We start from the raw sequence: 15057 nt of genomic DNA, 5'->3' as shown, positions 1-15057 counted from the left end.
CTCTTAGCAGAGCATTCAGGAAGCAGAGGCAGGCACATGTCTGTGAATTTAAGGCTAACCTCAATTACACAGAGAGATCCCCAACAACCAGGATTACATTGTAAGATCCTATTTCAAAAAAGGTAAAAAGTATAAGTAGAAAATTTATTTTTGTTAGATGAGAGACACTGTGATGCTGACAGATTAAAGTCTGTGCCAAAAATATGCACATAGCTCTGTGGTGCCCTGGTGTGGTCTCTCTCTGTTTTCTTTTCTTCAGGAAAGCACTCTCTCTACCACTGAGATTTGACCCCAGGCTTCTACTCACATTTTATTTGGAGAATAAGCTCTCACCAAGTTTCCCAGGTTGCTTTGAACTCCTTCTGTTGTCCAGATAGGTCTCTGCCTTGTGATCTACATGCTTCTTGCCCCTGATCAGCTTGGTTATTGGCCCATTCCACCAGTCCTGCTTCCGCTCTCCTGTTTGCATCTTTGCACTCTGAAACTACGACTCTCATCACATAAACACATTCCTATTCCTTAGAGTCTTAAGGAAACATACCAAATAACACAGCAATACTTGCAGCCGACTGAAATAAAGATGAGTTTTCATTGCATATATGTGAAAATCTATTTACAAAATCCAGAAGAGTAGTTTTAAGTAAGAAACAGTTTATGTAATTCTATAAAAGAACAAAATGCCTTTTGTCCTCACCTCAAAGTTCTCACCAAAAAGTATTTTGCAATCTCAAACTGGTTGTGTTCTGAAAATGGAAAACATCCAAATGGAAAAATGAAAGTAATGATTTTTGCCCACAGGGATGTGATTCCACCATTTCTGCTGTGCAAAACTTTGTATTCTGGGACAGATGACAAAATAGTACCCTAGGCCAAAGGCACAAATGCTTTCATTTTCTGGGAAGTGTAAAAATATACCTTTTAGAGCCACGATTCCACTAAAATAGTGCCCATGTCATGAAATCAATTCAGAAGCGTAGCACTAGTCTCCCCTACCCCAGGTAATCATGAAGAAATCCCCAGAGGAGTCTGTCACAAGGAAGAGGAAACAAGAAAGACAGAGGCATTTGCCTCATGACTGCCATGTTATCAGATATTTTTTCTTGTAGCTATAAGATAAAGTTGTAATAACTATTGATAAAGCTTAAAGCCACACTTTAGCTCTAAACAAAAGTCTGTATAGACTTATCATATTAGTTTCACAAAGTGTAGAAGAGGTCACTCTCGGTGTTCTACTTGGATTCCTTTGGCTAGGCTGGATGATGTGTCCCTAGGGCTGAGTGTTGGCTGTCTAGTAAGGATCCATTGATCCTTTCACACGAGACTGTCTGTGGTGGCTACCCTTGTCAATTTGATAGGGTTCAGAGTCATGATATACCTCCGGACACACTTCCCAGGAATCATTTTGATTAGGTTGAAATGGGAAGGCCCATTCTAAATATGGGCTGAGGTCCTGGAATGAATGAAAAGGAGAAAGTGAGATGAGCCCAGGTGTTATCTCACTCCTCTTTCTGACTGCAGATGTGAGGCAATCAGCTGCCTCAGGCTTCTGCTGCCCTGATATAACCAACATGAAAGACTGAACCCTTAAACTGTGAGCCAAAATGAGTTGATTGTCTTATGTATTTTTTTCTGAGCAGGTGTAACTAATAGAACACCTTTCAGCCAAATGGGAGCTGCCTTGCTACTGCCGAGTCTATGAAAATCTATTCTCTTTGAATGGCTAGTCTTGTTTCTAAGGTGCATCCAATTCTGTGGTGCAATGTGGCTTCCTGATTCTCCTATGGGATCAGATTGAAGTTAGTCTCAAAATCCTTATTTGGTTTGATTCATACTCATGTCAGCATCCTCATACCACAGACAAGTTCCCTCCCTTCCCTTCATCTAATAATATTTTCTCAACAGATTGCATCTATAAGGAACCCCATCTAAAGTTCTTTTATGTGGAAATTTGCTCAAGTCTAAAATGCTTAATTATTATGATTTGCCCAGAACTCAGTGCTTAAGTCTGCAAAGCCCTAGACAGACTTTGATGAGTAATATAAGCATTGGGATCAATTCTTTGTTTCATGTGACTTGGTTTATCTAGATAACATACTGTTTATTAGTGGTAATCTGACAAACCAAGTCTGACATATGACAAAAAATGTTTTATTCCTAATATGGTCATTTTTGATTGACTGAATCCTACAAAAGCTAGATTTATTTACCACCTCATTATTCCTTTTTATTCAACAATTATTTCTTTTGAACCAGTTATCTTTATGATTACAGCTCAAAGAAATAAATTCTCAGAGAAGAAATGGAGAAATTTCCTAAGATTAATTGTGTGTTCAAATACATGGAATATGTAAGGCCAATAACACAGTATTTTGATGCAAAAGATACTAAAGGAGAGTTATAGCAATAGGATTTTGTAAAACACGTGTAAGTTTTCAGCTTATCTTTAACCTTATAGAATCATTATCTACCGACATCACAGATAGGTTTGATAGTATTTGTTCCAATTCCCAACCTTCAGGATTACATGTGACTGTTGAAGAAACTAGCCCAAATTAATTTACCCTGAGGTTCTTGATAGAGAACTTTAGACTGAAAATCACCTCACATCATACTTGCAAGATTATGTTGGAATTTTAATATCAGGATGATGCCTTTAAACTGGAATTTTATCAGGATGATGCCTTTAAGCCCGTTTGAAGCTCTAAATTACTAGTGCTCACATATTTGTAGGTGTTCATTCCCTAAGGACTATGGTGATATAAGTTGGAAGACTATTATGTGAATGTCAGAGACTACTAGATGTGCTTAAAGGTTTGTTGCGCCCTACTGTACTTTTTTTGAGATAGGACTTAAGTATAGGACGTGACTAGCCTAGAACTCACTGTGAAGATAAGGCTAACCTCAAACTCACAGAGACTCACATGTCTCTGTCTTCCAAGTGCTGCGATTAAATGCATGCACCACCATACTTGGTTTGTTTTTCCTATTTCAAGAAAAAAAATAAGCATATAAGAAAGGGATTTGAGGGCAAAGTGTTGGTGACTTCCAAGATAGAAACCAACTATTTTGCCCTATTTGTTGAGGGGAGGCTATAAAAGCATGAGCTTCTCTGACAAGAGAGAAAAAGAATTAACCAGGGATATGATGAAGACAATTAAGATTATAAAGCCTGCAAGAAATAACTGATCAGTGCTTTATTTTTACAATGTCTCATAATCTGTGAACAGAAAGGTCATTCAATACAGTTCACAGCTTTTACATTTAGAATACATAATGAAACGAAATTCATCTCATACTGTTTCTTTGCCGTGAATAGAGTATAACACTTGAAGAGGTCATTGTGTTAAAAAGCTGGAGTATAAGAATTTTATCTTTATTGTTTTTTCCATTATGAAAATAATATGTGCTCATTATAAATAATTTGCAAAATACAAAGAAAAGACACAATAACTGTTTATATTTGGATGTACTTTTATTTTAAGTCTTTCTGTGCATCTTTCTGTTGCTTTATTTTTAACATAAAATGTGATCATGACATAACTTTGAAGCCAGTATTGTCCCTTAATATTTAACATGGCACAGCAGACTTTTGTAAAAATGACCATGTAAAGTTATGAATGCTATAGTTCTTCCTAAAAAGAACACAAAAGCTCTCATTATACACTGAGAACCAGCTCTATGATAGTTATTATGTTAAATTTCTGGACCACTGTGGTTTAGCATTATTAGGAATAATTTTATCATCTCTTAATATTTTGGTGACAAGAATTAATTCATTCTGTAAGTATTTATTGAACACCTATTAAATATCCAGGTATCCTCCTAGAAGAATACAATTGTCACTGAGATTATGCCCATTTTGATACAGTAGAAATTAGAGTACACCTATTGGTTTATGCATATGTTCATTAGGAACAAAAATGATTGTTAAACCCTTATAATGTGTTTGGCTCTGGACTTTAACATTAGATCAATGTTAAGAGATGATATTAATCACTTATATTGGGACTCAGATGCAGAAAGATAAATGATATTGTGTGAGAAATTTGAATCTAAAAGATTTAACATCCAAGATGATAGCAATCATGATACTAAAGCTAATGTTAGTAGCAAACACAAGTGTAGCAATTAACTGTATCAGGAACTTCCCTAAGGGTGCAACATGTATTAGCAACTTGATCTTCTTAAGGTTACTGTACTTCACTGAACTCAAAATCCTAGTGGTCATGAGATGAATTTTGATATAACAGCTGTTGAAGCATGAGTGAAAACATATATTCTAAGAATTGATGAAATATGAACATGCTAATTTTAAGAAAGTTTTAAAAAGTAATTATGGAGACATCAAGTCATCTAAGAGGTATCTGATAATGTGAGCCCAGTCATTCCATATCTACAATTATAACTGTCTCCTGCTCCCTTTTTCTTTATGAGGTGGCATTTACTGTGCTGCCCTGTCTGGTCTCAAATAATCCTCTTGACTCAGCCTCCCCAAATGACTATAAATACAGACATGTATCACAGACCACCCCCCACTGTGTGCGTGTGCATTTGTGTGTGTGTGTGTGTGTGTGTGTGTGTGTGTGTGTGTGTATTAGTTTGAGACAGGGTTTCTCCGTGTAGCTCTGGCTGGCCTGGAACTTGCTTTACAGACCAGGATGGCCCCAAACCCATAGAGATCCTCTTGCCTCTGGCTCCCAATTGCTGGGATTAAAGGTGTGTGCCACCACTGCCTGGCATTCAATTTGTACTCTTAAGTAACATCCACACCATCAATAACATAATCTTTAAACAGAAGTACTAAGAGAAAAATTGAACTTTTGCACACCATTTTAATATCTTAGTATAGGATGGAGAAACAAAGGTGAAAAATCCTTGACAATGCCAGATAGACTATACAGACATTGATCTGGGTATGTGTTCTTTTTTTGGTTTTTCAAGGAAGGGTTTGTCTGTATTATTTTGGAGCCTGTCCTGGAACTAGCTTCTGTAGACCATGCGGGTCTCGAACTCACAGAAATCCGTTTGACTCTGCCTCCCGAGTGCTGGAATTAAAGGCATGCACCACCAATGCCTGGCATGGGTATGTGTTCTTAATGAGAAAGACATTGTGAGATAGAACTTAGAAGGCCAGAAGCCATGTGCCTCTCTATTTTCTACTATACACAACTTTGTGACCTTGGCTGTATCATTTGATCTTTCTACACCTATTCTGTAATTTATAAAATATCGAAGGGTACTGAAATTGTTTAGAATTTTCCAAACTCTTTTGGCTGTAGCTTACAGAAAGAAACCATTTTACATTGTGATCTACTACACACACGCTTACACATGTGCACCCCTCACTAAATAAGTAAAATGTCTAAGCAATACATGATCATATTTGTATGCTAAATTTTAAAGTTTTCTTGTCTGTTCTAGTTCTATTTCATCTGAAACTGGAGGATGCAAGTCATTAAATTGATTCTCAAATCAACTAAGTAGCCACTCTTTAGATTCTGAGAATTAATAGTATATGTATGATGGAATCTTCTAACAAGTTGGAGTCTTCTAACAAGTTATAGACAGAAATGACTTCTGAGACAAGGTCGGACTGGAGTTGGTAACTTCCGAAGAAATAGAAAGTGTGCTCTCCTGCTTTACAAATATGCATTTTCTACAAGGATAATACCAACTGGAAAACTAAGTAATGGTCGAGAGACTACATTAATTGCCCTTACCTAGTGATAAGGTTGATGACTTCCTTATACAACATCCTAGAAACTTCATCCAGTGACTGATGGAAGCAGAAACAGATACCCACAGCTAAACACTGAACTGACCTGCAGGAATCCAGTGACAGAGACGGAGGAGTGATGAGCAAAGGGGTCAAGACCATGCTGGTGAAACCCACAAAGACAGCTGACTGGACAAGGGGGGAGCTCTTGAACCCCATACTGATGGCTAAGAGGCCAACAGGGGACTGATACAAACTCCATGAATGTAGTGTCAGTGAGGAGGCCTCAGAACTCTCTGGGGCCTTGGGTAGTAGATGAGTGTTCACCATGGCATACAAATGAACTTTAGGAGCCCATTCCACATGGAGGGATGCTCTCTCAGCCTGTACACAGGGGGAAGGGCCTAGGTCCTGCCCTGGATGAAATGACAGACTCTGGAGATTCCCCCCAAGGAGGGCTTCACTCTCCCTGGGAAAAGATGTGGGCTGGGTGTGGGGGGTTGGGGGTGGGACTGGGAGGGAGAAGGGTGGGATCTGGGATGGACATTTGAAGCATGCATGTTTCTAATTTCAATAAAAAAGAGAAAAAATAAATAAGCATGTTCTTTGTAATTTGGTCATGCTGTCACTATGTTTTGCAGAACATTTTTTTTTCCATTACACATCTGTGGAATACTACATTGGGCAAACATTCAGTTTGTTGTATGACACATTGAATGTCAAATCTGTTGTACCTGTAAAGTCACCTAAATAAGAAGAAACAGTGTCTTTCCATCCTATTCTTACAAGTCCAAAGTCTGCAAAAGATCACAAGAAGTGCAGTAGGGAAGGGACTGCCCATCTCTGTCAACCCTCAGGGACAATAATTAAAGCAATATAGAACATTAATGTTCTAAGAGGCTCTGGCTTGGAAATGCTCCTCTAAGGAATTATAAGACTTACAACATATAAAGACACCATGGGTGCTTTTAATTGCTACTGAGGGTTTTTAGCTTTTGCACTGTATATTTGTCCACGACAAATAGATTAAAATCTAAAATTCAGAATAGAATCCCATGGAATGGAAAAAATAACCAGAAAGCATTATTAAATTCTTGAAAAGTAAAAGAATGGCAATACTTAGACTCTCAGAGCCATCAGTGAGTAGAGGAATAGTTCCTAGATCACTGACATAAGAGCTTGACATATTACCTACAGCTATATAATTACATATATTCTATATTGTGTTGAAAATTACAATGTATGAAACAATTGAAGATATGCTGTTCAAATTTCTCCCTTTTTCAGTTCCAGGAATCAATGAGGAGTTAGTTCTAGAATAGTAAATGTAGGTGGAAAGACAAGTTATTGATTGTCAAAGGCCAAGAATTACATTGTACAGGTTTTTCCTTTTGTCATTTCCACTTAGATCTAAGACAACAGAAACAACTTATTTGGCCAGTGAAGACTAGGTCATCAAGGAGAAACTGTGGAAAGTCTATCTCTTCTAATAAAAACCAGACTGTTAGACGGGAAGCTCCCAAAGGGGACTCATTGCATGTATCTATAAAAAAGCTGGGGCTAGTTAAGGAGACAATGAAATGGAAAGCCTGATGGTGAATAAGTACATGGTTAGTTTGGGGCCAGATATCATTTTCCTTTCTTTTGCAATTAGTAAAGTTCAGAAATCACCCCTTCTATTCCTAGCAGCCTAGAAACAAGTACATACTAAAGCTAACACTTCTAGTAAACCTTTCAAACATATATGCTTTTTTTTATTTTGTGGTAAGGTCATTGTTTTATTTTTATAGAAAAACAACTGGAGAGAAAATAAGTGACTTCCAAGTTTCCCAGCTTCAATCACCTAATTTCTTGTGCAACTCTGGTAATCTACATGGGAAGTCTTACAAATCAAAGCAAACTTGAACTCCACAATTATGTGGTTAGATATTTATCTTGAAGAGAGCAACTGAGATGTCTGTACAACAGCAACAATAATATTGCAAACCATAGTGAATTTTGAAACAATATTAGTCTAAAACAATCTAGAATTCTCTTGGTTAATTTGACACAGCCACAGAAGAAAATATTAGTCAGTTATTAAAATTATTAATTGAAATATTGTATGAGTGAGAGTGGTCAAGAACACCACAAGAAAACCCAGAGAATCAAATAACCTGGGTTCATAGTTGCTCACAGAGATTGAACCACAACCAGGAAGTCTGCATTGGACTGACCTAGGCCCTCTGGATATATATTACAGTTGTACAGTTTGGCCCTCTTGTGGGACACTTAACAGTGGAATCAGGGGCTATCTCTGGCTCTTTTACTGGCTTTAGGGACCCTACTCCTTCTATGGGGTTGCCTTGCTCATTTTTAATACATGTTCATATTACTGCAACTTGATATGTCGTGTTTTATTGGTATCCATGGGAGGCCTGCCCTTTCCTGAGTGCAGAAGCAGGAGAAAGGGTTGGGGTGGAAACAGTGGAAATAGCTGCAGGGACTGTGAGTGGAGGAGTTGGGGAGGCTGTGGCTCGGATGTAAAATAAATAGATGAATAAATTTATTAAAATATTGATAGAATATGTAAACAAAATTATTTTAATATATTAGTGAGAGGGAAAATCAAGTCATAAGACTTTAAATATTTTTGGGACAAGGTCTCATTGTATATCCCTGGCTGGCCTGGAACTCACTATATAGACAAGGTTGTTCTTGAACTCACAGAGATCTGTTGGCCTCTGCCTCCCAAGTGCTGTTGTATCATACTTACTTCATTTTTTTAATTCCTACATGGTTTAAAAGAAAAAGAGGCTGGAGATAGAGCTCAGTAGTAGAACACTTGTTAGCATGCACAAGAGAAGAAAAAGAAAACAAAACAGAAGAACTTGAACCCAGAAAAACAGAAAATTTTGGACAGTGTTGTGTCTGAGTAGTGAGATTATTGATAATTGCCATTTTCCTATGTGACCTTAATGCTATAAAATTTTTCTAGATGAATGTATATTGCCTTTGAATTTAAATAACACAATATGAAGATTCCATATTCAGTCTCACTGTCCTATTTCCGTAACACGACTTTAAACACTTTAGCATATTTTTACAAGCATAAGTGGAGCTTCCATGTGTATTCTGATATTCCATATGGATATTCAAAATATTTATGACTTCTTGGACTGGTCCCATTCAGGCAGATCAGTTTCATTCTTAGTGCACAGGGCCACAGTCCTGACATTTCTGGAAGGTATGAGATGAATACGGTATGAAAGGTGTAAAGATGTCTCACCTAGCTCATCAATGCTCAGAGCTTATGGCTGACATTCTACCACCAGAGAGCCATCCCTCAGGCTTATGGATTTTTACCCTATTAAAATGCAAATAACCAGGGAGTAGTATACATTAAACTTTACCTGTCACATGTGTTAAATGAGTGTAACATATCATTTTCTGGGAATAGGTTTTAATGGAGAAGACGTGGTATATGAGGAGTAATTAATATTCATAATAATAATATTTTTATTTATGGATTATGAGTCACTAAGGGGCTTGTTATCACATTTAATCTTAATTAAATTAAATAGTCTGGCTGTTGCCAAGACAATCTTTCGTCTTTACCTTTATATCACCAATGTTACAGAGACATCACTATGCCCAGCTTTTAAGTGGGTGCTAGACACATGAAGTCGGGGCCTCATGCTCACACAGCAAACATTTCCCCACTGAGCCACATTACCAGTCCTGATCCATTCTTGTATTGCTAAATTTTGTCCTTCCCTGCCTTTTCCATTCGCATTTGGTTAACAAAAAATCCACGATCACAAATGCTTTGTAAGTATTTAACTAGATATTTTCTCTGTCGCTTCCAGTTGGTCATTATCTTAGACAACAAAAATTCCTAGAAAATGTTAGTCTTGTTTTTACTAAAAGCCATAGACCTACTCATGGAGAAACACTTTTTAATTTCCCCCCTTTATCTTCTAATCATGTGTGGCATTAAATGATCATCCAAATAGCTAGTGAGGATAGAACGATTCAAGAAAATAGGATTATTTTTCACCAATCCATTAGTCATGTATATATAAAAAATAAGACTAACATTTTCTAGGAATTTTCATTGTCTGTAATATTGGTGATATAGAGGTAAAGACAAGGGGATCTCCGGAACTAGATAACTAGTCACTTTAGTTGGGTTGGTGAGCTTAAGGATCAGTGAGCGATCTTGTCTCAAAACTAAAGTGGAGGGCTGTAGAGAAATCTATCCAGTATTGACTTCTGGTCTCCACATGCATGTGCATATCCATGTACATCCATATCTGCATGCACATTGGAACATACCCACATCAAGAAGTACACATACCACATAGGCACGCACATACACACACAGGTACACTCATGTGCTCATGCACAACACCCCCCCCCGACACCAGTTGTTTGAAGGGAGACCCTGTAGAATAACTTCCTTCCTATATATAGATTAAATAAAACTGCAGAGTAATGGTTTAAAACAGAATATGTAACCATCTTCTTAAGTTTGAATTTTGGTTTGCTTATATATTAGCTGTGTAAATGCAGATTTCTTAATTTCATCATCTTTAAAATGAGTATAATACTAGAACAACCTCATGGACTTGTTAAAAGAATCATATCAACTAATGTTTGAAAAATTGCATATCACAAAGTAACTGTTTTAAGTGATATTAAAACAACCTACATAATCATATAGGACCAAAAAACAATACGTCAAATGCTAAGAGGTATTAATTATATGGAGCAGAACTGTGGCTTTTAAGCACTACAACACACACACACACATACACACACACACACACACACACACCTTACAGCTTGCCTGAAGGTCAGGGAAGCAAAGAAGCCAAGATATCAGAGAGCTTTTACCTCTAAAAAGGCTGGGGTGTTCCCATTCTCAATGTGGCTGAAGAATGAATGCCTGATACTGAATACTGAAGACCCTGCTCCTATCTTTTATACCCCTCTAGTGCTGCTGGGATTAAAGGAGTGTGATCCCAGGTGCTGAGATCATCTTTGTGTGAGCTGTTTCTATTTAACACTGGATCACTCTTGTGTAGATCTGGGTGGCCTTCGACTCACAGAGATCAGTCTACCTCTTAATCCTGAGTCCTAGGATTAACAAAACTAATTAGAGGAAAACAGGTGCTTGCCAGTTAGATTTGCATTGTATACCAATAGAATGTTCCAATAAAACTTTCAGTAAACTAAAGCTGTCTTCCTTAGTATTAATTACATAACATGTAATTCTTATTGATAGCGTATAAATAATGTAATTGTTTACAAAATTGAATTAAATTATGAAAACTGGTAAATAAAAAGAACAGTAAAAATGAAGGATAAAGAGAAGCAAGGATAATTAGGGAAAGAATACAACTGGAAATGAAAGAAGTTAATGACTTTCGTTAAGAACTATAGATGGGTGTGGTGTCACATCTCTGTAATTCTAGCACTTGAGAGGCTGATACAAAAGAATAGTGAGTCTGAGGTCAGTTTCAGGTGCACAGTGAGACCTTGTCTAAAAAAAAGGCTATTTTGCTTAGTGGTACAACACTTGCTTCGCATGAACAAGTCACTGAATTTCACCTTTTGAACAGGAAAAAATTAGACTTGTAATAACATATATTGAGTGATGACATCATGATTATATAATGATCAGTTTTACAAAGTGAGTGAATATAGGTAGTGATATTTAAAATATTAATAAAGTCATTATTGGAGAACATACTACAGGAAACAATTGTGTTTTATTGAGCTGGTAACTCGAGAAAATGATCTAACTAATCTTGTGCTCCACCAATCTATAGTTCTGGATGAAATATACCACTAGTGTATCTGACTGAGATGCTTGTTAATTCTGCTCCTTCTAATGTTTAGCTATCAAGATATAATGAACAGGTTAATCAGTGAACAATGAAAATGACTTACTGGAAAGGAAGTGCTGGGATGCTGGGCCAAAGTCCCTGTGGGCTTCATGCAGCTGCCTGACGCGATCCTCCACAGCCGCCTGGGAGGAAAAGAAGAGAAATGATATTTTCTTATCACTTTTAATGAGGAACAATTAAAACACTTTCCTTTATGGTAAAATGTTTGGGTCTCTAAGGTTAAGAACAGCAACTTGACTATGCATAACACTGGTTTTAACATGTCCTAACTGTAAATGATCTCCAAGACTCATTTTTCTCAAACTAAGTTCAAACATAATTTATTCCATTTTGAAGTTTTAAAATGATACTTTCTACCACCCCTTCATCGGAAATCACCAATAAAGTGTTCGTTCTAATTCATTTTACAGAATCCTGGGGAAATTGTCGCAAAAATATTTTACTGAGTGCTGGTAGGAATCTTGTAAGTATATATTTGGCTTTGTGTCTTAAGTTGATTATTTCTGACAAATGATTTCTTTTAAATTAATTTTAATAAATTGTTGCTAGTTACAGAGCTGTAGTTAATTCTTAACAAGGAACAACCAAAGGTTGATGATAACTATTAATCTGGCATTGATGCCACACACCTGAAATTTTAGCATTTGAGAGGCTGAAGCAGTAGAACCCTGCATTAACACTATCTAGACGCTGCCTCAACTCAACAAATGAGAACAGAGCAAACAGAAACAAAAATACGCTAAAATATTCAGGTTAAAGGCTGGGTGGTGGTGGTACACTCCTTTAATCCCAGCACTCAGGAGGCAGAGACAGGTGGATCTTAGTGAGTTTGAGGCCTGCCTAGTCTACAAAGCTACACAGAGAAACACAGTTTCAAAAAAGAAAAAAAAACTTAAGTTAAAAAAATGATGATTTGGATGGATAGTTCAGTCAATAAAGTATTTGCAATAACAAGTACAATTACTTGGGTTTGATGATTTCTAGAACCTAAGTCAGAGGTTCTCAACCTTTCTAATGCTGCAACCCTTTAATATAGTTCTTCGTGTTGTGGTTGCCCCCCCAACACCATAAAATTATTTCATTCGTACTTCAAAACTGTAATTTTGCTACTGTTATGAATCATAATGTAAATATCTGATATGCAGGCTATCTGATATGTGACTCCTGTAAAAGAGTCATTAGACCCCCAAAGGGGTCTCGACCCACAGGTTGAGAACTACTAACCTAATTAAAAGTACTGGGTGTGGTGTCATATGCTAATAATGCTAGTGCAGGGGAGGTGGAGTCAGGAACATCCCTAGGGTTTTCTGGTCATTCAATGTACCCTGATTGTTTCTTTCCAAGCCAATAATAAACACTATCTCAGAGGAGGTAGATGGTGTTCACGATGGTGACACCTGAGGTTGCTTTCAGGTTCCCACCTGAATACACACATGTATGCAAGCGTACCTACACACACATTCATGTAAACACACACATAATAAAAAAGCAGAGGCAAGGTTTAAATTTGTGGTAATGTATGGTTGGTGATGAGATGAAAGAAATTTTCAGAGTTCACTTTTCAGTGCATTTAGAAATTAATAAGAAAAATGCCCCAGGCAGCATGGAATAAATCTTCTCATTCTTTTTTCCTATTAGGTTTTTCTATAATACATTTACACGCTGTCCTGTTTAAGTTTACCGAATTCCACTCTAGGTAGGGAAAAGGGTGAACTTTTGGAAAGTGTGAAATGATATACTTTGTCATCTGGCATTTCACCAACTCAGTATTAGTGGTGGCTCCAGGCATCCTCCTCAATAACTCTGGGTCTTAGTTAGGTTGTCAACAGCCTGTGCTAAACAAGGAAATGTTCAGAGATTGCCCACAGGCACCAGCATTTAGGATCCTGTGCTGTAAATAAAGCAGTTCTCAATCTCATCAAGTAGTGTAAACTAATGTCAACCCTGAGTTTTCAATATCAATGAAATACGTACTGTAGATCTAGAATTTTGTTTTACTATTTCTCTAGCTCTGTCTGTCTTTGGTTGGGATTCACTAAGCAGGGTTTCAAAATAATGCATGATTTCCCTCACTATTAAACACAGGGAAATACAAGCAACATTTCAGATTTGTTTGCCCAGATTTAGACCTTTGCCCTTTCAGCCATACTCTGTCTGCTGAGTCTACCAACCAGCCATCTGTCCTGCAATATTCCATATATATAAGGGGGTTCATGTTGCCATTGTTCCTTTCCAGAATGCCCTAACCACCTTTTCTCCCACTGATAGTATACTAGGCTTTATATGATTAATTTTCTATCTCCTAGGTGAGAATTAATTACTTCCTCAGCAAGTTCATAGCACATGGTTTATACATGGAACATTTGTATACTACCATGCAGTAATACCAGGAAATGTCTCCTAAAACAGAACATGAGCCTCTTGGTGGTAGGGGCTTCTCCTTGCATGGGTGTGTCTACACTCCTGCCTTTACGTTAACTCCCTGGACCCTGTACAGAGGAGCTGATAGCAAATACTTGTTTAATGACTAATTGACAAATTAAATGGATAATGTATCTGTATTTGTGCATGGGGGGGGGGGGAGACAGCAAGAGGCAGAGGGAGAGAGAACAAAAAAGAATATACACCAATGCTGACTGTATAGTTTTATGTGTAAATTTCCCTGTTCCTAAAATAGACATTATTTCTGAGTGCATCCGTGAAGGTGTTTTAAGATTATTTAAAACATGAAATTGACATTGGAATTTGTATTTTCAGCAAAGTAGATTGCCTTCCCCGATGGGTGTATGCTTTATGCAAATCAGTTGGAGACCAGAAAAAAACCCAGTAAAGGTAGCCTCTTTTCTGTCTTACCTCATCTGGGACATTGATATGTCCTGGGACTGACATTCACTATTTTGCCTTTGGACTTGTATTTGTTCTCGACCACCAGTTGTTCTGGGTTGCTAGCATGCTTTCACAAAATCACTGACTTTCTTAGCCACCATAGTCTTATGAACTAAGACCTTCCAAACAAATCTGTCTGTCCCTTGCTCTTCCTCCTTCCTTCCCCCTCTCCCACATACCATCCACTACCATCCATCTCTCTTTCCCTCCCACTGTGTCCTAGGGAATCCTGACTAGTATAATGTCTCTGTAAATTTTTGCCTTATGCTTACTTAGTTGAGAGTAATAGGTATAATGAGCAGGGTATCATATACAAAACAAAATGACTAACATTTGTTTAATGCTATGTGTACAGCAATACGAATTGAAATTTAGTCTTTACAATAACTCTGTAACAAGTAATATTACTCATTAATTTCATCAATATAGAAACTGAGGCATGCAGCTTTAAAAAGAAACTGGCTTGGGCCAGGTAAGCTGGTGTATGCCTATAATACTTGCACTCAAAAATCCAAAGTAGGATTGCAAGCTCATAGTCAACCTGAACTACTTTAAAAGCTG

General features: G+C 37.3%; 1 protein-coding gene across 10 annotated transcripts in view; it reads right to left on the bottom strand.

Annotated features, from left to right (window-relative positions):
- Dmd (dystrophin) overlaps positions 1-15057 on the bottom strand; it is a 2157616-nt gene that overhangs the window by 228376 nt on the left and 1914183 nt on the right. For all 10 annotated transcript variants that reach the window (XM_040744180.1, XM_021232987.2, XM_040744181.1 and 7 more), the window contains one exon: positions 11654-11732. In XM_040744180.1, the coding sequence (XP_040600114.1) occupies positions 11654-11732 (79 nt within the window). The remainder of the gene's footprint in view (positions 1-11653; positions 11733-15057) is intronic.

The sequence above is a fragment of the Mesocricetus auratus genome, unplaced genomic scaffold (genome assembly GCF_017639785.1).
Source record: "Mesocricetus auratus isolate SY011 unplaced genomic scaffold, BCM_Maur_2.0 Super-Scaffold_100003, whole genome shotgun sequence".
NCBI classification, from domain to species: Eukaryota; Metazoa; Chordata; class Mammalia; order Rodentia; family Cricetidae; genus Mesocricetus; species Mesocricetus auratus.
This window is presented reverse-complemented; position numbering and strand designations above follow the sequence as displayed.